At 31.7% G+C, this 24,067-nt stretch overlaps 1 protein-coding gene across 1 annotated transcript; it reads left to right on the forward strand.

Annotated features, from left to right (window-relative positions):
• Window positions 1–209: 209 nt before the first annotated feature.
• On the forward strand, window positions 210–23,441 carry LOC143045368 (prestin-like). Its single transcript, XM_076217829.1, has 18 exons — window positions 210–689; window positions 977–1,087; window positions 2,327–2,547; window positions 6,478–6,642; window positions 7,322–7,483; window positions 7,915–7,997; window positions 10,736–10,883; window positions 11,240–11,353; window positions 11,463–11,540; window positions 15,732–15,827; window positions 18,088–18,194; window positions 18,712–18,781; window positions 19,591–19,809; window positions 20,457–20,672; window positions 21,532–21,586; window positions 22,265–22,383; window positions 22,621–22,764; window positions 23,031–23,441. The coding sequence occupies exons 1-18, from the start codon at window positions 368–370 to the stop codon at window positions 23,034–23,036; spliced, it is 2,436 nt and encodes an 811-aa protein (XP_076073944.1). The 5' UTR covers window positions 210–367; the 3' UTR covers window positions 23,037–23,441.
• Window positions 23,442–24,067: the final 626 nt, after the last annotated feature.

Below are 24,067 nucleotides of genomic sequence, written 5' to 3' on the forward strand. Positions count from 1 at the left end.
ATTCATATGTTCTACCTTAATTTGAATTTTAGAATATAAATCATACAATTATTAGCAGTTTATTACCTATCTATTTAACCTGTTTTGTTTGATGCGCAATACGGATTTCGAATTTGATTGATTTTTATGTGATTTCTTAACGACTTCGATTACATATCCTAGGGGAACAAAAGACATTGTTCATTAAGCATTTACATTTTCACAAAATTCTCATATTTTTAACATTGTGCATCAGTTGAACAAGGAATTTTCTTTCGCTCTTCAATCTTAAATTTATATAATAGTTGATGTTTTTCACCAAGTTTATCAACTTAAGGACAGATAATAAGGAATAAGAAACTAATTTAGGATTCAATTGAAATAAAGCATGGATAGCAGGGTGCGCGATACACTTATAGAAATGAACAGAATACCGGAGCGCAAGAAACAAAAATTCAAAACAGAAGCATTTCAAAGGTCTCATGCTAAACTGTCCCAGAACTTGAAATCCAAGCTGAAATTAAGGAAATTTAATAAAAAGGCCAAAAGATACGTTCCAAAAATGCCTAAAGTGACACCACCATGTGTACGCGGATTTTTTCATGAAGTTTTTCCTTTTGTGGATATCATGAGGAATTACAGCCCAAGAAAGTCATTACTGAAAGACTTTGTTGCTGGTATAACTGTTGGAATCATTCACATACCACAAGGTAAATACTTTATATATATTATATTTAACTTCGATCATGCACAGAAAACGTCTGATAAAGATTCAAATAGGACATGGAGAAACATTTGTTAGCATTTTTATTCTTTCAATGAAACACCCCTCTTTTTGCTCTTATTAAAAGTTCTGTTGAATCGAATTGAATTATAAGTGTATCAAAAGTTCTTTCATTGCTGAATATATTAAGTGTTTCAAAGTTCGCAATGAAATGATTTTTTTGTACTAACTTAATTTCGTAATTTCATGTTGATAGAACATCTTTTATTTCAGGAATGGCATATGGCTTCCTTAGTGGCCTACCACCAGTTTACGGTTTATACACTTCATTCTTTCCAGTCATTATGTATTTCTTCTTTGGATCATCAAAACATATATCCATGGGTAAGCCTCTTGTTTGTAAATGACGAAGCGATTTTGACGAGCTTGAAAATGAATGAGAGTGATTTAGAATGAAATTCAAAACAGTGTGGCTGTGGCCATTGATTGACACATTAAATTCATCCATTGACTGGGACAATTTAGGTGAACGTTTGTATGTAACGACCATTGCTCACACTTTTTAAAGACACTTTAACTATGGGGTCACCAAAGGTTCTCAACACCTTAATAAAGTAATTCGAAAAAATTAATCAGAAATAACACGATGTTTTGATTTATATCAATTATATAAATCAAAACATAAAGGTTATTCCTGATTATTTTTTCGAATTATTTTATAATTAAAGGCGTTAAGAAACCTTTGGTGACCCCACTGTTTAAATGTCTATCGTAGGTACGTCGTGAACAGTGGTCGTTACAGACAAACGTTCACGTAAATGGTCCCAGTCAATGGATGAATTTAATGTGTCAATCAATGGCCACAGCCACACTGTTTTGAATTTCATTCTAGATTTTAAGGACCATCTCTTATCACTACAAATGCAATCATCTGAAGAAAAACATCAACGTAAAACTATTTCTTTGTTTAAAAAGTAAATACATTAATAAAAATAATTATATATAAATATATATCAGGTTAACCGCAACCAAACAACAACATGGCATCAAAAGTCTCAAACAATAGACAAGTGTCTATAAAAATATATAAACAATAGATATATACAATATACATTGTGTTAGCCATTACAAGTAGACTGCACATTTCATAGTGCATGTATGATCATGTGTCCCAGGTTAAAACCTCTGGTTTTATCTACCTTACTACTATACATTAAAATGTTGCCTCTGAACATTAAGCGAACAACAATCTATCAATCGTCATGGTAACTCGTACTGACCAAGCTTCATTCTCAGTGTTGTCATTTGTTCACACATGTCTGTGATTAATTGTGTACTTTCATCGCTGTTGAATCCGCCTTCCAGAGTCTAAGAGATCATATTGTTTTTTGGGGGGGCATAATTTGTACGTGTCCAAACTTAACTGCTTTAAACGAAAACCTCTTGGATATGTTCATTGCGAATTAGAAAAAAAACAACATATGGGATGAATATATATACGTGATAGGAAATGTAGTTCGAAATGACAATGTAAGAATACCGATTTTATCATCCTTTCTTTTAAAAATCCTTCGGAGGTATACCATTTTATACAATAAACAGTAATATTTGTTTATATTTCAGGGACGTTTGCAGTTACCAGTTTGATGGTTGGAGCTGTTGTGGAGAGGGGGTATGATCAATACTCAAGTGAAACTACTATCACGAGTGACTTCAGTGAGTTAAATTCCACTCAAGTCAACCAAACCAACACTACAACCATATCACCAGTGGCAGATCAAAATTTTGACCATATCAAACTCGGCATGGCTATGTCTGTTACATTTGTAGCCGGAGTAATACAGGTTTGTAGACTTTTTATTACAAGTATTAAATACTGGTACTGTTTTTTTTTCTTTTAACATATTTTGACTTTTTCTGTCGGATTCCAATGTTAAGAAGTTATTTGGAAAATCATCATGAAAAGTCATATGAAACAAGTTTCTGGTGATGATAATGTTATGGAAATCATTGAACCAATGCATGCATAATATACAAGATCATGTTTATTTTTTTATACGCCCGTCAAAATTTTGACGGGACGTATTATGGTATACAAATGTCCGGTGTCCGTCCGTCTGTCCGTCCGTCTGTCCGTCCGTCCGTCCGTCTGTCCGTCTGTCCGGCGTAAACATGTCGCACCGTAACTTGAGAACGACTTATCCAAATCTCATGAAACTTAAAATAGTTGTTTCTTATGATGGTCAAATGATCTGTATACTTTTTGGTGAAAATAAGATTTAAACTTTTTGAGTTACGGCACTTTGTAACTAAAACAGGGGTGTGTTTTTTTTCACATGTCGCACCGTATCTCAAAAACGTTTCTTGATTATTGCTTAAAACTTTACACACTTCTTAGTTATATTAATCTTAATATCTGTATACTTTTTGGTGATGATTCAAAATTTCATTTTTGAGTTTTTGAGTATTTTATAAAAAAGGGGGAGGTTTTTTTTACATGTCGCGCCGTATCTCAAAAACGATTTATGATTATTGCTTAAAACTTTACACATTTCTTTGTTATATTAATCTAAAGATCTGTATACTTTTTGGTGATGATTCAAAATTTCATTTTTGAGTTATTGAGTATTTTGTAAAAAAGGGGGAGGTTTTTTTTACATGTCATGCTGTATCTCAAAAACAATTTATGATTATTGCTTAAAACTTTACACACTTCTTTGTTATATTAATCTAAAGATCTGTATACTTTTTGGTGATAACTCAAAATTTTAATTTTGAGTTATTGAGTATTGTGTAAAAAGGGGGAGGTTTTTTTTATACGCCCGTCAAAATTTTGACGGGACGTATTATGGTATACAAATGTCCGGTGTCCGTCCGTCTGTCCGTCCGTCTGTCCGTCCGTCCGTCCGTCTGTCCGTCTGTCCGGCGTAAACATGTCGCACCGTAACTTGAGAACGACTTATCCAAATCTCATGAAACTTAAAATAGTTGTTTCTTATGATGGTCAAATGATCTGTATACTTTTTGGTGAAAATAAGATTTAAACTTTTTGAGTTACGGCACTTTGTAACTAAAACAGGGGTGTGTTTTTTTTCACATGTCGCACCGTATCTCAAAAACGTTTCTTGATTATTGCTTAAAACTTTACACACTTCTTAGTTATATTAATCTTAATATCTGTATACTTTTTGGTGATGATTCAAAATTTCATTTTTGAGTTTTTGAGTATTTTATAAAAAAGGGGGAGGGTTTTTTTACATGTCGCGCCGTATCTCAAAAACGATTTATGATTATTGCTTAAAACTTTACACATTTCTTTGTTATATTAATCTAAAGATCTGTATACTTTTTGGTGATGATTCAAAATTTCATTTTTGAGTTATTGAGTATTTTGTAAAAAAGGGGGAGGTTTTTTTTACATGTCATGCTGTATCTCAAAAACAATTTATGATTATTGCTTAAAACTTTACACACTTCTTTGTTATATTAATCTAAAGATCTGTATACTTTTTGGTGATAACTCAAAATTTTAATTTTGAGTTATTGAGTATTGTGTAAAAAGGGGGAGGTTTTTTTTTTACATGTCGCACCGTATCTCAAAAACAATTTATGACTATTGCTTGAAACTGTACACACTTCTTTGTTATACTAATTTAAAGATCTGTATACTTTTTGGTTTGATTCAAAATTTTATTTTAGTGATATTTGTAAAAAAAAACAGGGTGGGGGGGGGGGGGTGTTTCACATGTCCCGCCATGTCTCAAAAACAATAAATGGTTATTGCTTAAAACTTCCTCAGAAACTATTTATGATTATTGCATAAAACTTCCACACAAGACGTCGGGCGTATCATGCGCTCATGGCGCAGCTGTTTATTAAAACGTTTATTACAAATCCATAACGTATGTAATTGACAAAAAGATTAATCATTCGTTGTGGAACACGTTGGCTGCTTATTAATTTTCGGAATTTAGACTACAGAATCATGTCACAAAAGAGATGATAGCGGGACGTTTATTTGTTGTTTTCTTTATATTTTCAAATGCGTTTCCCTTTGATAATAAAGTTTGTCATAATAGTTGTTAAATGCTTTAATGTATTTTTATGCCCCACCTACGATAGTAGAGGGGCATTATGTTTTCTGGTCTGTTCCTCCGTTCGTGCGTGCGTGCGTTCGTTCGTCCGTCCGTCCGTTCGTTCGTCCGTGCGTCCGTTCGCTTCAGGTTAAAGTTTTTGGTCAAGGTAGTTTTTGAAGAAGTTGAAGTCCAATCAACTTGAAACTTAGTACACATGTTCCCCGTGATATGATCTTTCTAATTTTAATGCCAAATTATAGTTTTGACCCAAATTTCATGGTCCACTGAACATAGAAAATGATAGTGCAAAGTGCAGGTTAAAGTTTTTGGTCAAGGTAGTTTTTGATGAAGTTAAAGTTACATCAACTTAAAACTTAGTACACATGTTCCCTATGATATGATCTTTCTGATTTTAATTTCAAATTAAAGTTTTGACCTCAATTTCACGGTCCACTGAACATAGAAAATGATAGTGCGATTGGGGCATCCGTGTACTATGGACACATTCTTGTTTTTTATCAGAATCCGTGAAAATTTTCTTCCTTCCGCGTAGGCCTATGTTTATTTTTTCTTCCATCATTGGTTTCCGGCCCTTCCATGTGTTGGTGTCGACTTTCTATAAAAAAAAAAAAAAAAAAGAGTCGCATGGTTAAGGTCAATGCATACAGAAAAGTGTCAGCGAATGAGGATACGAGAAGACAATAGTCAACAACTGTGCATTTCTGAATATTTTTAAAAATAGAATGAGGAATTTCTGTAAAAAAGTATATGTACAAATGTTTATAGAACTACTGTTTACTTGCGTAGTCGTATAACCATATGTGGATTTTGAGAACCCACAAGAGCCTCTAGAAAATATTAAATCTCCACCATTTTCTAAACATTTCTAGACATATATCTCGAATTTTATTGTTGTCATCTCAGTACAAGAATCTTTGACAAATTACACGACTTCAATCTCGAAATTGTAAAATTTTCTCACCTTTGCAGCAATATAACAATTTAACCCGTGTATGGGTTATTGATAAAGAGCCTACAGCTGCTACTCGAAAAAAAAAAATAAACGTCATCGGTGGCTGAGTAATTTTAAACGAACCAGCGACTCATTTTTCAAAAAATCTTACGAAAAAAATACTCGTGAGTTATGAACATTTCAGTATAACTTACGATCTATTTGCATATAAAAAAAGGGTCCCAGTGTTTTGCAAAAGAACGTCTCGTCCTATTTTCCAAATTATGATGTTTCTGCTCTTAAAGTATTCAACTGTTCTTAAAAGTAGTCTTCACATGCTTTAAAACATCTAAACAAAATCAGTTTTTGTTTGTTTGTTTTTGTCTGTTTTGATATGTCTGTTGATCATTTGCCTTTAAAAGAAAAAGGATATGTTGTCTGTTCCTTTAATCGTTGATTCATCCACATAAATCAAGCAGTAAAAATCTTCGGGCTAAAGCAATTTAGTTTTATTCCCTTTCGCATCCGATGTTTAAGCTATGGGATTATAGTTAAAAGATCTTGGAAAAGAGGAGAGCACAAAGCCACTCGTCTATGAATACAATAGTCATACCTCCAAAAATGATATAATTTATATATTGTATGAATGTTGCAACATCTTTTTAAGTGGAGAGCATTTATTGAGTACAGTAGTTATACCTCAAAGAATTATATAAATGTATAAATGTTGCAACATCTTTTTACAGCTGCTTCTAGGAATATTCAGATTGGGCTACTTAGCATCTTTCCTGTCGGATCCTTTGATTAGTGGCTTTACATGCGGTGCTGCAGTTCACGTATTCTCTAGTCAGGTGTCACATTTGTTTGGGGTACCTGTGCCAAATTACCATGGAGCATTCAAGTTAATTTATGTAAGGTTATTTATAATGACAGATATTACTGTAGAACATCATCATAGTATTATTTATAATATAGCTGTCATTCGTCTATTTAGTTAAAATTTTAGAATGGCTATTTGAGAACTAGTTGATGATCATTTACAATAAGTGCATGAATGAATGACAGATAGAATATGATAATTGATGAAAAAGTATAACAAATATACGAAACTCCAAAGTTAATGAAAAAAGGGGAATTCAGAAATAAGAAGATGTGGTATAATTGCCAATTAGACAATTCTCCATGAGAGACCAAATGACACAGAAGTTAACAACTACATAGGTCACCGCCTTCGACAAAGTCCACAAAAATGAGACAAAATCAAAAGTTATCAATCAAAGGAACGAGTGAAAAACAACTGTCGTATACCTGGATTGCAATTGGTCCGTGCATTTACCAAAAAAACCCTCCCACTTGTATGATAGTAACTTTTTAGAACTTTTGGTTGTTTTACTTAATACGCATGGGTAAAATTAAGAATAGAAACGAGGAATGGGTCAGAGAGACAATAACTCGACCAAAGAGCCAATAACAGCCAAAGGTCACCAATGGGTCAACACAGCGAGAAAATATAATAAATGTGTACTTACAGAATTGTTTGTTAAACGAAAGTTAAGTAAATTGTATTCATTCTAATTCTTTGTCGTTTAGTATTATCGAGATTTCTTCAAGAACCTGCATTTGACAAATCCAGTTACTTCGACAGCTTCAGTAACATGCACATTTGTCCTGATTCTAATAAAAGAGGGCATCAACAATAACCCCACATGTGAACCTGACTTGCTAGTACCGGTACCCGTAGAGCTAATCGTGGTAAGTAATGTATCTTTTGAAGAATCTGACCAAATATACACCATTAATAGCTTTTGAATTATTTAAGACTTACATTTACATAAACTTTAACATTTGTTTGTTTTGGTACATGTTTGACGGTTTTATTTAGATGCTTGGAATCACGAAAACGAATAATGGCTGATTCCGGTCACCATGGTGAAAGCAAAATCAAAATTTAAAGGTGGCTGTGTTGTCACGATAGATTTTTCTTCAAAAGACGTCTTCGTCAATGCACAATAACCATGAAATTTGTAAACAATGATCGGAAATAAGTTTTTGAAATAAGAATAATATTTCATTTGAATATGAACCTACAAAAACCATTATGCTTGAAACTTTAGTAAAACATATTTTATCAAGGCCAAATAAAAGTATGACAAGATAACTAAAATATATATCATATACTGTAGGTTGTTGCATCTACTGTAATTTCCCATTACACAAAGATCCACGATGAATTCAAGGTAGAAGTCGTTGGACACATTCCTGTTGGGTAAGTATATATTATGAGTTGTCATCGAAAAAGATGGCACTATAAAGATCAATTGATTTGATGCATATCCTGCAAATCATATACATAATACACAAAGTAAAATCACAAAAATACTGAACTCCGAGGAAAATTTAAAACCCTTATTTGATTAGTTTTGCTTCCAAAACCAATTAAGAAATTTGAAAGATGTTACCAAAAACAATTTGAATTTAAGCAATGGTCTAAAAACTGCTTATTTACAATAATACTACTGAGAAATAAAATCACAAAAATACTGAACTCCGAGGAAAATTCAAAACGGAAAGTCTCAAATCAAATGGCAAAATCAAAAGCCCAAGCACATCAAACGAATGGATAACAACTGTCATATTCCTGACTTGGTACAGATATTTTCTTATGTAGAAAATGACGGATTACATCTGGTTGTATAGCTAGCTAAACCTCTCATTTGTATGACAGTCGTTTCAAATTCCATTATATTGACGGCGATGTGTGTATAAAACAAACAGACATTATAGGTTAAAATGTCACAAATAGCGGTACAGCAGTCAACATTATGTCATAAACTTAATAACTATAAAAACAAAACAAATGTGTAACAAAGAAACACAGTAAGGCATATAGACGAAGCACATTAACAATAATGGAAGTGATGATTTTTTTATGGTCACATATAGAGAGAAACTTTACTTTAGCTGAATCTGAACATAGCAGCCAAAACGAATGTCTTTTTCCCTGTGTGTAATACATAGTAGTCTGTTGTTATTTATGTATTATTGTCATTTTGTTTATTTTCTTTAGTTACATCTTCTGACATCAGACTCGGACTTCTCTTGAATTGAATTTTAAATGTGCATATTGTTATGCATTTACTTTTCTACATTGGCTAGAGGTATAGGGGGAGGGTTGAGATCTCATAAACATGTTTAACTCCGCCGTATTTTTGCGCCTGTCCCAAGTCAGGAGCCTCTGGCCTTTGTAAGTCTTGTATTTTTTAAATTTTAGTTTCTTGTGTACAATTCGGAAATTAGTATGGCGTTCATTATCACTGAACTAGTATATATTTGTTTAGGGGCCAGCTGAAGGACGCCTCCAGGTGCGGGAATGTCTCGCTACATTGAAGACCTGTTAGTGACCTTCTGCTGTTGTTTTTTCTATGGTCGGGTTGTTGTCTCTTTGACACATTCTCCATTTCCATTCTCAATTTTATTGGCAAATATTATGACGCCTGTATGACGACTTTTTCAGAGAAATCTACTCTTGTTAATCTAATTTGGTTTTAGACTTTTTCTAGTTGTCGTTTACGCCAAATTTCATGTTATTGTTAATATAACACACACAAAAAAAGAAGATCTAGTCCAATAATTTTACGATTTTTAAATTATCTTTATGTCATGATGAATGGCTTCTGTGTTGTTTAATGACAATATCCATTATTAACAGTAGTAATTTAAGTTGTAAATTATGTCGTTAATTTCCGATCACTAAATTTTATTGAACAATTTAAAATATTGACTTTTTTAGTTAGCAAATAATTTAAATTTAAAAACAAGAAAGCGTGTTTTAAAATAAAAGCAACATACGTATAAAGAAAAATGATATACAAAGAAAAAAAAACCGGACGTATACACAGAAACAAAGAAAAAAAACCAAGTATATACAAAAACAAGAATGTGTCCAAAGTACACGGATGCCCCACTCACACTATCATTTTCCATGTTCAATGGACCGTGAAATTGGGTAAAAAATATAATTAGGCATTAAAATTAGAAAGATAATATCATAGGGAACATGTGTACTAAGTTTCAAGTTGATTGGGCTTCAACTTCATCAAAAACTACCTTGACCAAAAACTTTAACCTGAAACTTGCACTTTCATTTTCTATGTTCAGTGAACCGTGAAATTGGGGTCAAAAGTTTAATTTGGCTTTAAAATTAGAAAGATCATATCATAAGGAACATGTATACTATGTTTCAAGTTGATTGGACTTCAACTTCATCAAAAACTACCTTGACCAAAAACTTTAACCTGAAGCGGGACAGACGGACGGACGAACGAACAGACGGACGGACGAACGGACGCACAGACCAGAAAACATAATGCCCCTCTACTATCGTAGGTGGGGCATAAAAACAAAGAAAAACATACGTATAAACAACCACATGGCCCTCCATATAGCATGGGTTAGAACAAGTATACACTATGGGTGATACACCAGATTCACATGCGCACAACAACAACCCTTTTTACATATCTAAACATAATGCCGAAAGACGAAACCATACACTATACCCATACAGTACAGTTACCAAATAGCAACATGATCACTTACTTGGACAAGGGTATACAACGACACATTATTTGAAAGAAGGGTGAAAGTGTGCTACTATTCGGTACTATGGTAGCTACAGCTATTGGTTGTATATTGTCGATCAAGAAAACAAAGCAATCAGATACAACATTCCAAACAGGTTTCATTAAGTCTTAACCTACAATACAATTAGAATCAGCAGAATTTGAACGAAGCAAGTAAGTATTAAAATATTCAGATTATCAAAAGGTGTATCATTCCTGGCATACTAGCTTTTGAATTTACTAAGAAACACCGAGTTTCAATATATATTTGTTTGTGTTTAAGTTCTATTGACCATAAAAGGTAGCACGAGAAATAGGAAATACGAAGATCATAATAATAAAATAGTCCATTACAGTCGCGTTTTATGATAATTTTTTCCAGGTTGCCTCCGATGGAAGTCACACATCTTGGATACGTATGGGATGTAATAGGTGATTCCTTCGCTATTGCTTGTATAAGCTTTGCCATTTCATATTCCATGGCCAAGATACTCGCTGAGAGGAATGACTATAAAATAAATCCAAATCAGGTATGGATTCGATGAACATATACGTATAGTTTTATGAACATATATTTATTATTTGACTATATGCACAACCAATAGCATTAGACAATTATGTTGAAATTTACCGACTCTTAATAAAGGTAATTGTATTGTTTTATATTATGCCAATTAAGAGATGACCCAAGTACCTTTCCGGAGTGTCGAATTCAATGGTGAGCTTCAACGGCAACTTTTGATACCTATTGGAATAATTCATTATTTGTTTGTCTTGCCAGCGGGTAAACATTGTGTTTTATTTTTAAAATTCCAGTTCGTATACTTTCAGGTTAAGAACATAATTCTTGTTTCTCAATTAGAATTTGTGTATTATTGTTTTGCAGGAATTGGTTGCTAGTGGCGTCTGTAACGTCTTTGGATCGATGTGTTCCTCGTTTTGTTCAGCCGCATCATTGTCAAGGAGTTTAGTGCAGGAAAATGCCGGGGGACGCTCACAGGTAAGTACAAGGATGACTCGATGACATTTATTTCAATCTCTTTCACGCGGTCATAATATAACGAATTCCTTTTTATTCTTATTCTTATTTTATTGATTTATCTTTTCAGATTGTTGGATTATTTTCCAGTTCTTTAGTCTTAATAGTTTTACTGTATCTTGGACCAATGTTTGAGTCCCTTCCAACTGTAAGTTTTAAATTCGAAAAAAATATATCAACTCAATTTCTGCATTTTACATATATATTGGTCTCTTGTGGAAAGTTGTCTAACTGACAATCAATCCTCATCTTAGTACTTTTATATTTATATAATACAGAAAAAACGCGAAAATAGTTGTTATTTACAGAAAACAAAAAAATATATGGATTTTAAAAAACGGAAGAGGACTATCAATAAATCGTCCTGTTCCCATGTACCTATGCATTAAATAAAGGCAACAGTAGTATACCGCTGTTCGAAATTGATAAATCGATTTAGAAAAAAACAAATCCGGGTTACAAACTAAAACTGAGGGAAACTTACATGGCAGGACTACAGTACAAATAAATGCAAAAATAAATGCAAGAACATTCAGAACAAAGAAATACACAAATAAACATTACAATAGGACATTTCGACATGCTAATAGTTATCAAAGATACCATAGCTCGTTGAAAAATCAAATAAACATACATAGATCGTTTTATATTACCTTATCATTATATTATCATTATGTTATAAAGTTATACTTTTCTTGTACTTGCATGTGACTATAATGAAAATTATATTCTAATATGACGTGCTTCTTTCGCTTTGTCCTTTGAGAACAAACATTTAATATATTTCATTAACTTGAAACAGTTCCAAACTATTAATTGATGCGCATGTTATTATCTTTCGTCCCTCTTTTATTACTTATTCATTTATTATGACTGCTATTTGTTGCATTCCGAAATTGACATATTTGACCTAGATACGACAACCGTTCATGTTGGCTTTTTTAACTCCTCCCTCTGAAAAATCACATAGCCAGTCGTTTGCTTCTTTACAAACAAAAAAGTAAGGTTTATGGAAGAGCCTGCACAAACGATCTACACGTATACACATCGGACATAGAAATTACCTTAATTGTCCTAATCAGAATCGAAATAATTGATGAACTATCGCAAAAAAAAAATCACGAATATAATGCCTACCCATGTTAAATCTACAATAAAGTATAGCTAGCATCAATTATTTCTTAAATAAAATAGAATGCTTTTAGTAGATATACAAAAGGGGAAAATGAACTCTTTTAGCTATTGAAGGATTAGATAAGGTTTCTGTGTATGCACATGATTTGTATTTCTTAGTTTAAACAGTATTTTATTCAATTATATTGAGTTGGATTGGGCAACAGGCATAACCTATGTAAGCCCTCTCCTTTGTATTTCTCTCCTTACACTGAATTTTGTGGTAGAATTTTCTGAGCCAAATAGCTCACCACAACATTTATTTTGTTATAAAGTATAGCAATAGTATAGTAATCATCATTAAATTATTTCTTTGCTTTGTTTTATTGGCGCCCACAACTCCACTCCTTTTATCTATAATAACACTAATGAAAAAAGTCCAGATCATGATAAAATTATTGAGCTATTTGAAACGAAATTTCAGTGAAGCAAACATTCATCCTTTAAGTTTATTTATTTCCCAAGGCACACTGATATCTTTTTTTTTCTTTTTTTTTTATAAAGTTAATGAAATGTAAGGAATACAAATAGCATGATTGCAAACAAAGAAATCTCGTCCAATTTGAAATTTGGATTTTTCGTTTTGGTAAAAGTTGCAGTCTCTAACTTTTTGCTATGCAATCTTACGTTAATTGTCTGTACCGCAAATACGTAGGATGAACTTAAAATCACCTTGTGCTTTATTGCTAAGTCAATGTTTGGAACTGTGGTTATGATTCATTACTAAATATTTATGATCGAATGTCAATAAAACAGTAATTGACTAAAAAGATTGAGAGTCTAATAAGAGAATTCATTTTGAACTGAAAGTCAAGCAGTATATATACGCAAGCCTAAGGCATAGATACGTTTGATAAATGCTTTTTCTAGAGTTTTACTTAAATTTTACAGGCATTTGATTTTAGGGTTACCTTAAAAAATCATTTTTAGATAGTTTCTCAAACCGGTAACTCTTTTTATAGTGGCTCTTGCATTTTTAAGGTTATGTTTTAGTAAATAGTTGTTTGTTTTATAAAATTCAGAGTTTTCACTTAAATAACTTGTACAACTCTTCGTCTTAAAATTACCAGTCAAGGTCTATTGAAATCAGCTCAACTAGTTAGAACAAACCATTAACTTCTTTATTGTGAATTTTCTATTTGAGGTTAAAAAAAACCCAGCTCATATTTATGTTCATATGTTCTGTGTCTTAGTCAGTACTTCTGAATTGATATGCAATAGCATTGGTATGTTAATATTAATAGATTATATTAGCTGTTGACAAAACTTTAATTGTTTGAAAAAATAAGAACTTTCTAACTTAGGAATATATGGTTCGTGTTGTTTATTCTTTAGTTTTCTATGTTGTGTCGTGTGTACTATTGTTTTTCTGTTTGTCTTTTTCATTTTTAGCCATGGCGTTGTCAGTTTGTTTTAGATTTATGAGTTTGACTGTCCCTTTGGTATCTTTCGTCCCTCTTTAATCTTAGATATATTTTGCAAACAACTTTCAGAATTTGTGGTCCTCAATGCTCTTTAACTTCGTACTTTCGTGGACTTTTTAACGATTTTAATTCGAGCGTCACTGATGAGTCTTTTATATACGAAACGCGCGTTTGGTGTAAAATTATAAGCCAAATTTGTATCTTTGATGCATTTTTTTTATATGTATTACTGATCATTCAAATGAATGTCGCATTTAATTCGTTTGTTAACATTTGAAATAACGTTTAAAATATCAGTAAACATGTTGTTTACCTATCACAATTAATACCGTTTCCACATTGAAACAGAATTGTAAATATCTGATACTTGTAGACAAACATGTTATAATTGATCAGAAGCTGATCCGTGATACTAATTAGTTATATTTGAACAAGATACTATCATTTTAAAACATCGATCAACGTGGTTTTGTCTAATGCTTTTGGTGCTCAATGTATGAAAGTTTACTCATATTTTACAAAGGATATATTTATTGGAATATCCAAGATGAAATATTCATGACTGAAAAATAAAGATGATGATCGAGATTTTAAAAGTTTCAGTCGATTAAAATTACACAGATAAAAAGGTCTGATAAAACATATGGTCTTTTGGATTGTTTTCCTTTTAAAGAATGTCATTGTTTCATACTATATTAGATATTTATATTATATTGAAAACAAAATCATGTAACAATCTAATCGCATACTTATGTTTATAGCAGCTGTTTGCTTTTTCATCAATAAAACTAGGCAGGAATTTCAAAATCCGTTATTTTGCTATTGTATATTTATAAATAATTCAACATTTTTATTTTATGTAAACAAAAAGTTATGTTCCTAATCGTGGAAATGAAACAATATTCCTTAGGATATTTTCATTGGGTTTTCTCATGGGGATATCATGCTTGCATCTAGAACATTAAAACAGAAATTCTATATTGCGTCGTCTGGAATTAATTTGGATTAACCAATTGAATATTATCTTGTCAGAAAGATGGAATTTCGATTTTTAAGCCCCGTTAAAATGAATTTAACCTGATATGCTGATAGCTAATGGATGTTAAAATTACCTGCTAATTAATTACAATACATATTCATCCTATACGATTATTTGACCCCAAGGGAAAACGACTCATAGGTAACGGTTGACGCTCACGCTCTGGGACAGCAAACTCCTTCAACTGAAACAGTTACTATTAATATTGATACCGACTTCACGTCAATGTGAACCCTTAAATAAAGCATCTGATACGACACCAGTAGTTTATATTATGACAAACTGTAGCATCGTTGATGACATTGTTATATCTTCCAGTCTAATAATTGTTAGTTAAATATTCATACAAGGTATTGAGTTTCAAATAGTCAAGGTTGGCATGTCATATATCATGATAAATAAAGCTGGATTATTAGAAATACCATGTCTATGACAGAGTTTGTTAAGATGCATTGAATAAGTGGTCAAGAAGCGAGGATTTAACGGAACAAGATAGTTCAGTTAGTGATACAACCTGAAACAATAAGTGCTTCGATGCAATTATACATTTTAATTGACCGATGGATTATTTCTTAATTACTGTTCAGTTTCCACTGAATTATTTAAACAACCATTTCATCATTTAAACATTATGATATATGTTGATGGCAGATATTTTACCGTTCAAAATATAGCTTACTAAACGTGCTTCCCTTTTTTGCAGTGCATATTGGCTTGTGTGATTATAGTAACGCTAAAAGGGATATTCAAACAGTTTTACGATATGATTATACTATGGAGATTATGTAGAAGAGACTTCGTAAGTTAGCCTAAATACATTGGTGATGGTGATTTACCTGCTTGATGGTTATGGGAAATAATATTACATTTCAACCGAATTAACAAACATATTTTATGCTCGACAACATTCACCTACTCATATTTCCTTGCAGTAATGGGAAATGTTTTGTAAACAGTATACGTAACATTTGCCAAAGTTATGTCTTACTGGTTACATGATGGATGACAATGAGGTAATTATCAATAGAAATGAAGAGGTGCTATAGGGTGTATTTGTACATGAATCATAAGTGATTGATATATTAATTGGTTTGTAACGCCATTTTCAGCACTATTGCACTATTTCGGTCAATTTTTATTGGTGTAGAAAGCCGGAGAGAACAATTGACTTGTTGTCTGAAAACTTAAGTCCTAAATGATCTGAGTAGTCTATTAAGACTCCAACGCACCTGCCAACTACCGGATTCGAACTCCGTGTCTGTTATTTCTTAATACATCATTGGGGCAAAATCCGATTTGCTGTCCATTAGATTTTGATACCACCACTTAATGACAAAAAAAATCCTAGTATTTGTGGACTTGCGGCAAACGAGCCAGTTACTTAGGAGTACTACTGGTAGTTTGAAAGGCGATTACTTATGCCACCAACTAAGTGTTGTGCGAGCTGTTATGTTTTAAATTAGTGCAAGATTGAAACGCCGTCCATCGATTAATCATTTTGCCAATGTGGCATTACTAAAACCATGTTCTTAAAACTGAATGAAACTCCACCCTTGTAAATACTTTAATCAGAATATTCAGCTCCTAAATATGTTGATCACGTTTTCCCCAGCAACATATTTCACACAATAGATGAAAGCGAATTACCTGGCTATCTGACTTTTATTGGTTATTTGTATGTACATTTTTACTCTTTTAACTTTTAACTTGTATGTCGTCCCGTTTGTATGTCTTTCAAAACTGACCGATCTTGGTGGAGGAAAATAAAAACACTTGTTCAGACAAAATTAAACATTGATTCAACACTTAATCTTTATTATTTTGTAAATTTATGCAGCACGTACATATTGCATTTTAAATAAAGTATTGTCATTGATTATTATGCATGTGGTATTTGAGTTTGTAGATGAATAGCAGCACGTATATATTGTACTTTTAAATAAAATATTGTCATTGATTATGATCCAAGTAATATTTTAGTTTGTAGATTAATAGCAGCACGTATATATTGCACTTTTAAATAAAATATTGTCATTGCTTCACGTTTTATGTAAAAACCAATACCGTCACAAGTACGGAATTACATTTAAGTAATTTACTCAAGAGAATGAGATTTATCAGTTTTTTTCCAGTACATCAGTATTGGAAAATTAAAATTTTAATGAGTTAAGCAATAGTTTACTGGTTTCCATTAAAACAATCAATCCAGTTAACTGTCACCTGTCACAGTGGTCATGGAATCAGTGTTTAATGTTGTGTCAAGAGGGTATCTATAGGAAATAATGGGCTTGTTAACCATCCGTTGACTTTTGAAATGTTATTCTTGAGTAATGCAATAATGATGTTTTAAAAAAGTTAAATACCAAATTTCATACACAATAGAATTATCATTTATTAATACCGTTATAAGATATATTAGTATGGGAAATACTATCAAAGTCAGGGTTAATTTTTAACAAAGCCACTCTATGGCTATTCTACATCCCTTCCCGTTAGATAATAATCCAAGCGTACATGATAGAAATGCAAATGACAACGAAACAATCTTTACATCATTATCATGCATCAAATTGTCATTGTTTTGGAATCATCTATTAAACATGGATATGATCATGAATGGGAAAGAAATGTATGACATAAACAGAATGTAAAACAAGAAATTAAAACCGATATAAAATTGCAATTGTCGACATGTATTGGTAATCGATAAGACAGACAATTGCGAATTCTGTAATCCGTACTTTCATTTAATAATGTAAAATATGTCGTCTTCCTCGTTTATCATGATATTGTAGTGCATGTTTTGTTTTTAATATCATGGAGCCTTTTCGACACAGCGACACTTATATAAATATGTGTGTATACAGCTGCGGGTGAGTGGGGAAAAGAAAGGGATGTCTTCTCAGTCTTTCTTTGTAAAGACTTGTTCAATCCTCAATAAAAAAAATTATCACACACATATTTAAATATCTTTGTCAAGTTCGAAGGCAATCATAACTGTTAAAACTTTACTGATTTGTAAATGATAGACCTAAAATGTAGTTGTTTCTTATTTTCAGACTGTTTGGTTTGTGACATTTCTTGCAACAGTTATCTTGGATGTGGGCCTTGGATTAATGGTTGGCATTGCATTTGCATTCTTTTTCGTTCTTAGAAATTCATTAAGGTTGGTAAAATATTTAATAGAAATGTAAATCTAGTGTTTCAAACATATCATTGATGGCATTTAAGTGCAGTAGTATTGTCTAATCTGATTATAATACTTTCATGATAGAGTAACATTCAAAAATCTGCAATATGTACGTTAAACTTACAACCATGTATTTATAGACGATATCCTTATTGATGATACGATTGGAAAAGATTTAATAGATATATTTTGAAATTTACTATATACCAAAAAATAGGAAATATAATATCTACTCTATTCGTTTAAAAGTAACATTGGAATTATAAGACCTTTGTCTTTTTATCTGGATGGTTCATTATCATTGTGTTATCATTTGGGTGTGCATCTCTTCATATTAACTATTGACGTTGTTTTTTTAAATGCATCAAAAATACCATCATAAATAGGATGTTATTTTACGTATACAATGTTTTTTTTGCGAAAAAATGCTAGTTATCTATTACTTTTGGTTAGAGTAAAGAATAATGCTTTAAATATATGCTTTATTTTACAGACCACACATGTGTGTGTTAGGAAACGTTCCAGGGACATCGGTTTATAGAGATATTGCTACTAATAGAACGGTAAGTTATACTCCTATAATTTAAACATTGATTGACGTACCAATCATTTTGGGATACTCATTGTTATCAATATATTTCATCTGTGTTAATTTTCTAATGCTTTTCCGATTTTGACTGTGAATTTGAACGTTGAACTTTACAATAACATTTTCGTTTAACACGATATTAATTAATTACAGTCTTTATAGAGATTCGGTATTGAACTAGCATACAATAATGACAGTTTTTTTTACCTGTATCGTATCTAAAGAGAAATGCAAATGAGTTAAAAGAAAAATCATGATACTATTAGTTACATAGTGACCTAATACGATATATATGGGGTCAGTAAATTCCATATGGGGTTTTGCTCTCGCCCCATATGGAATTTACTGACCCCATATATATCGTATTAGGTCACACGCACACTATGTAACGAATTTATCTTACCGACTATCTAAAAATGTGATATTTAGACTAGTGGCCTATAAAAGTGATCAAGTTTCCCATTTCCATTCTCAATTTTATTAAAAATTAAAAAATATAATCAAAATATACTACAATTTTTTTGAATAAATGTTTCGTCATTTATTGAATTCAGTAATTTGACAGTTATTTTCTATTCGTTAGATGTGTTGAGCTTTTGATTTTGCCATTTCATCAAGGACTTTCCGTTTTGAATTTCCCTTTGAGTTCGGTAATATTGTTATTTTTATTTAACACAACAGAGCTTCCCTCGTCACCTCTTTGGGATTAAAAATGCAGATTTCAATATATGTGTACATACGTGATCATACTTGTTACAATAATTATAACCATTCCTGTTTCAGGTAACAGAGGTTCCAGGTATTAAAATCTTTAGATTCGAATCAAACCTCTATTTTGCAAACGCCGATCAGTTCAGGGATAGATTATACGATAAGACGAAGATAAATCCAAGAAAATTAAAATCAAAGAAGCAGAAGACCTTGTACAAAGCATTACTTCAGAGAAAAAGGGAATTGGAACTTGCGGAAATAGAAGCTAAAGCTGAAAAGAAAAGAACCAAGGTATGTTTTAAAGGAAATCGAAAAAGAAAAAGTTAAAAGAATGGGGGGGGGGGGGGGGGGGGGGGGGTATAAGCCTTGATTGCCTTGAACGTCTGTTCAAATTCTGGTGTTCAGTTGCCGAACTCCTAAGGTTTGCCTAATTTGATAGATAAAAGGTATATGTTTAGCTTAAAGAAGTATCAATTTGCTTCATATTGCATTTTAAAGACAAAATTGTCCGTATGCAAAACTTAGTTATCAATCATGATAAAAGGTTTCAATGAATGGTTTAAAAAAAAATACTTTAAAAGTGAAAAAATAAAATAAAAAAGAGACCATTTATAGATAATTAAGCGAGAATAACTATAACTTTATTTCAACATTACTGTATTTCAACGTTAACATTCTTATTCTGCTCTAGTATCTGCACTGATATTGATTGTGCAAACACATAACGATGAAATGCTCCATATTTCAAAGTAAATGCAAATATTGGAATTTGTATATTTTTTTGTATTCCTCGAATTTAATATCAATTTAACGACAATATTTTCATGTTAATTGCATTTGAGAATATACATAAACTTGAGTAATCAAACATATTTCATCGAACTTAAATTAATATCTTAAAGGGACTTCTAATTAAGAAGACTGTTATTCTATTTCAGAAAGAACTTGAAAAGCAAAAAAGTTCGATTGAGGAAGAGGTGAATAAAGAAATCCCTGTAGAATGGACAGAAGAACATGACCAGTTGCTAGCCAAAGAGAAAAAAGAACTAAAAAGGATTTTCCTTAGAGCTTGGATACCACCAATACACACGCTTATCATAGATTGTTCTGTAGTTAGCTACTTAGATACAGTGGCCGTCAAAGTTTTAACACAGGTATAATTTTTATAGACTTTTAAACTGATTATTCGTTTTTAATGATAAGGGTCTATATACGATGCCTGTCATTACTAATGTTGATATTGTTTCTTGCATTGAAAAATATTGCATGTCTGTATCAAATAATGTAAACACATACTAGTATAAGTTGCACACACAGAAAACTTTTGTTTTGACATGCATATTTTACACATTGTAAATACATCCACAAAACAAATACTTTATGCATAAACAAAACTCATCAAATATACAAAGCTTACATTTCGTACGCCAAATGCGCGTTTCGTCCACGAAAGACTCACTAGTGACACTCAAAGAATGAGAACAAAGCCAAATCCAGAACAATGACGAAGAGCATTGGCACCCTCAAATTTCAAAACGTTTTTCTAAATGCAACAAAGGTAATTGGTTTTGCCATGTGATTAGGGACTTTCCGATTGAATTTTCCTCGGAATTCAGTATTTTTGTGATTTTACTTTTTCTTTGGGTAGAACTCAAATAAGACTAAAAGTGTTTGAGTTTATTAATCTTTATTCAAGCATGAAGTTATGGTTTGAAATTTTGTTAAAGCATAAACATTTAAGTACATTTTTGCCGTGCAGTATTGAATAAACCATCAAACAGAACATAGTCAAAAAGTGAAACCACAGTAGAGATGTAAAGACCAAAAGGTGTATAAAAGATAATAAAAACTCGGACCAACTATAGCTATGGTATCTAAATATAATGACTAATTTAGTAATTGTGTTTTATCTAAAATGTTTTCCTTTTTTTTTTTATCTATATAGTCTCGGAAATTCAATGACGTAAAGTTTTATATTTTATATACATTGAAAACAAATCTTTCCATTTGCAGATATTTGCAGATTTTAAAGAAATTGGAATAAAAGTATTCCTTGCTGGATGTAGAGGTATTTACAAATAAAAAAACAACTAAATTGAGGTACATTAATAAGGCGTATGAATAAAACCAACACAGTTCCAATGTAAAGCAAGTGTTAAGCAAAACTTTAGCTATCTTATAAAGAATACCAGAAGCAGCAGCAATGAAGATAAATATTTGTAGAAATCTTCAAAGTATAAAATACGACTTACTCATTACTCATCAGTTGACGAAATTAGATGAGTTAGATAGCACACTTCACAGCAAACTCACCAGAGTCCTCTTAAGCGTCGGGAATAAATATCCCTCATCAACCTAGCTATTATTAAGGAAAGAAAAAGAAACGGTAGATACCAAAGAAACATCAAAATTCTTTTTCCAAAGAGACAGAGACAAGTCTATGGCAAAAAAATGAAAAACGGCAAATACAGAAACAACGTACATCAAAAGACTACATAGAAAACTAAAGATTTCAAACAAACAAACCAAGAACACGTTTGATAAAAGAATTAGATGACAATGAAAACCCCTTCAAACTGTCTTCTGACAATTATAATGTTGAATTGAATTATTGATTCATTCTTAAAGCTAAAAACTATTGAAAAGTTTTACTTTAAGCCAAATAAGACATCATAGATACATTTGATAGATCAATATTTAGACTTATTCCACCGGGTTAACTAAATTCGTATTTTTTATTTTGCAGAAGACGTAAGAGACTTGTTAAAGAGAACGGAATTTTACCGCTCAGTAGATTATAACCCTATTTATTACACAGTACATGAAGCCGTGATCATTGCAAACGAACTAAATACTATTAATTTGGTGAGTAGAAATGATATCTTAAGTAGTATGTTATTACAGTAGAGAGTAAAAGTTTAAAAACTTTAAGTAACATGTATTGAGTTGAAATAAAAATTGTTTATGAGAAATAAATAACATACATAGCTGATACTTTCTGTTTTTAGTAAAATGGCAAATGTCTAAAGAAAATCAAGATTTTTTTCATACTAAATGACCATATCATATTTGTATTCAAATTTAAACTTGTTTAACCTATAGTTTCAGAGAGAACCAGGTCGTGTTGATATGCATTCTATAGAAACAGAAACAGACATAGATCAATCTTTAGCAACTACATCTGGCAATACATATTCATCTGCAAACGAACCACAAGGAACAGAATCAAAAATTAAACAAATTCAGGTAAGATGTTTGTTTATTTTTTTTGCTGCTTTTGAAGGATGCTTTATCAAGTCATGAATATGACAGTTGTTGTCCATTCATTTGATGTGTTTTATTATTTGATTTTGCCATTTAGGTTATCATTTAGGTAAAATATATATATTAAAAAAAAAATACAAAACTCATGATCATATACAAAGAAGTGTAATCAAGAACGCCATATGTGCATTTCGTTTATACAAGACTCCAATTAAACAGAAATTTTCATTTGATATTTCTATTTATAGGTATGAGATTGCTCAGCAACGACCATGATTGCAGCTGATATGTCTATGCAACAAGATAGTCCCTACAACGAAAAGTCTGTCTCATAGCAATATACATTCTTTAAAAGTTCTTGTACTTTTACTTAAATTTGTGTGCAGTATAATCCAGTGTATATGCACAGTATATCAATTTCAGATAAGTGGTTGATTCAGTTATAATTTATATGAAATTGGTGTCTTTTTAAAGCATAAACCTTTTATGCAAAATATGTAGAAGTAGTGGGTACTTACGATGTAAATAAACTTTTAACTTACAAGATGTATTTAACAGATGCAATGTATATAGATTTTTTATCATTGTACACACAAATATATATTTTCCAATTGATATCAAATTATTTTACACGTCTTAAAATTAAATCAAATTATTTATATCTTATGTTGTTGATATAAGGGTGTACATAACTGTGTTTGATTTGTTGAATTATTTTAGCAGGATATGTTTTTGTCTACTAGTATTTGAGTTTCATATAATGGGCAGATCCTTGTCACAAAGTCTTAATTTTCAATCGTAAATTATGTGCCCAGTCTTTAGTTTTCTATGTAGTTTATTGTGTACTATTAATTGTCAGTTTGTCTTTTTCATTTTTAGTCATGGCGTTGTCAGTTTATTTTCGATTTATGAGTTTGACTGTTCCTCTGGTATCTTTCGCCTCTCTTTTAGTAACTATAGTAGTTTATCGGTGTTCAAACCTTATCAATTCATTAAAAAGAACGATACAAAGGAAGGTAAAAAAGAGCGAGACCGAGTGAGTGGACGGGGTATGTACCTTTGGTTTGAGAGTCTAGCACATTCAGTTAATAATTCACAATCAGGAATAGTACACATATACAGATTAGATGTCTTTTCTTATATAAAAAGATCTAAGATCGCGAAAGATTTTATGTCGCTGTTGAAGGGAGACAAGGCAAATCTCTTTGGTTCAAAAACCGTAGCTACTTTTTAGTTTGTATTTCAGTCGTTTTCCACATTACTCGGAACAATTGTGGTGACAGGA

Source organism: Mytilus galloprovincialis, chromosome 1 (genome assembly GCF_965363235.1).
Source record: "Mytilus galloprovincialis chromosome 1, xbMytGall1.hap1.1, whole genome shotgun sequence".
Classification (NCBI taxonomy): Eukaryota; Metazoa; Mollusca; class Bivalvia; order Mytilida; family Mytilidae; genus Mytilus; species Mytilus galloprovincialis.

Excerpts from the sequence above, each read along its gene's own strand:
- LOC143045368 (XM_076217829.1), top strand. The coding sequence starts at position 368 with ATGGATAGCAGGGTGCGCGATACACTTATAGAAATGAACAGAATACCG. Across the intron at positions 7,484-7,914 it reads TACCCGTAGAGCTAATCGTG|GTTGTTGCATCTACTGTAAT; the intron begins GTAAGTAATGTA and ends CATATACTGTAG. Across the intron at positions 21,587-22,264 it reads ATTCCTTGCTGGATGTAGAG|AAGACGTAAGAGACTTGTTA; the intron begins GTATTTACAAAT and ends TTTATTTTGCAG.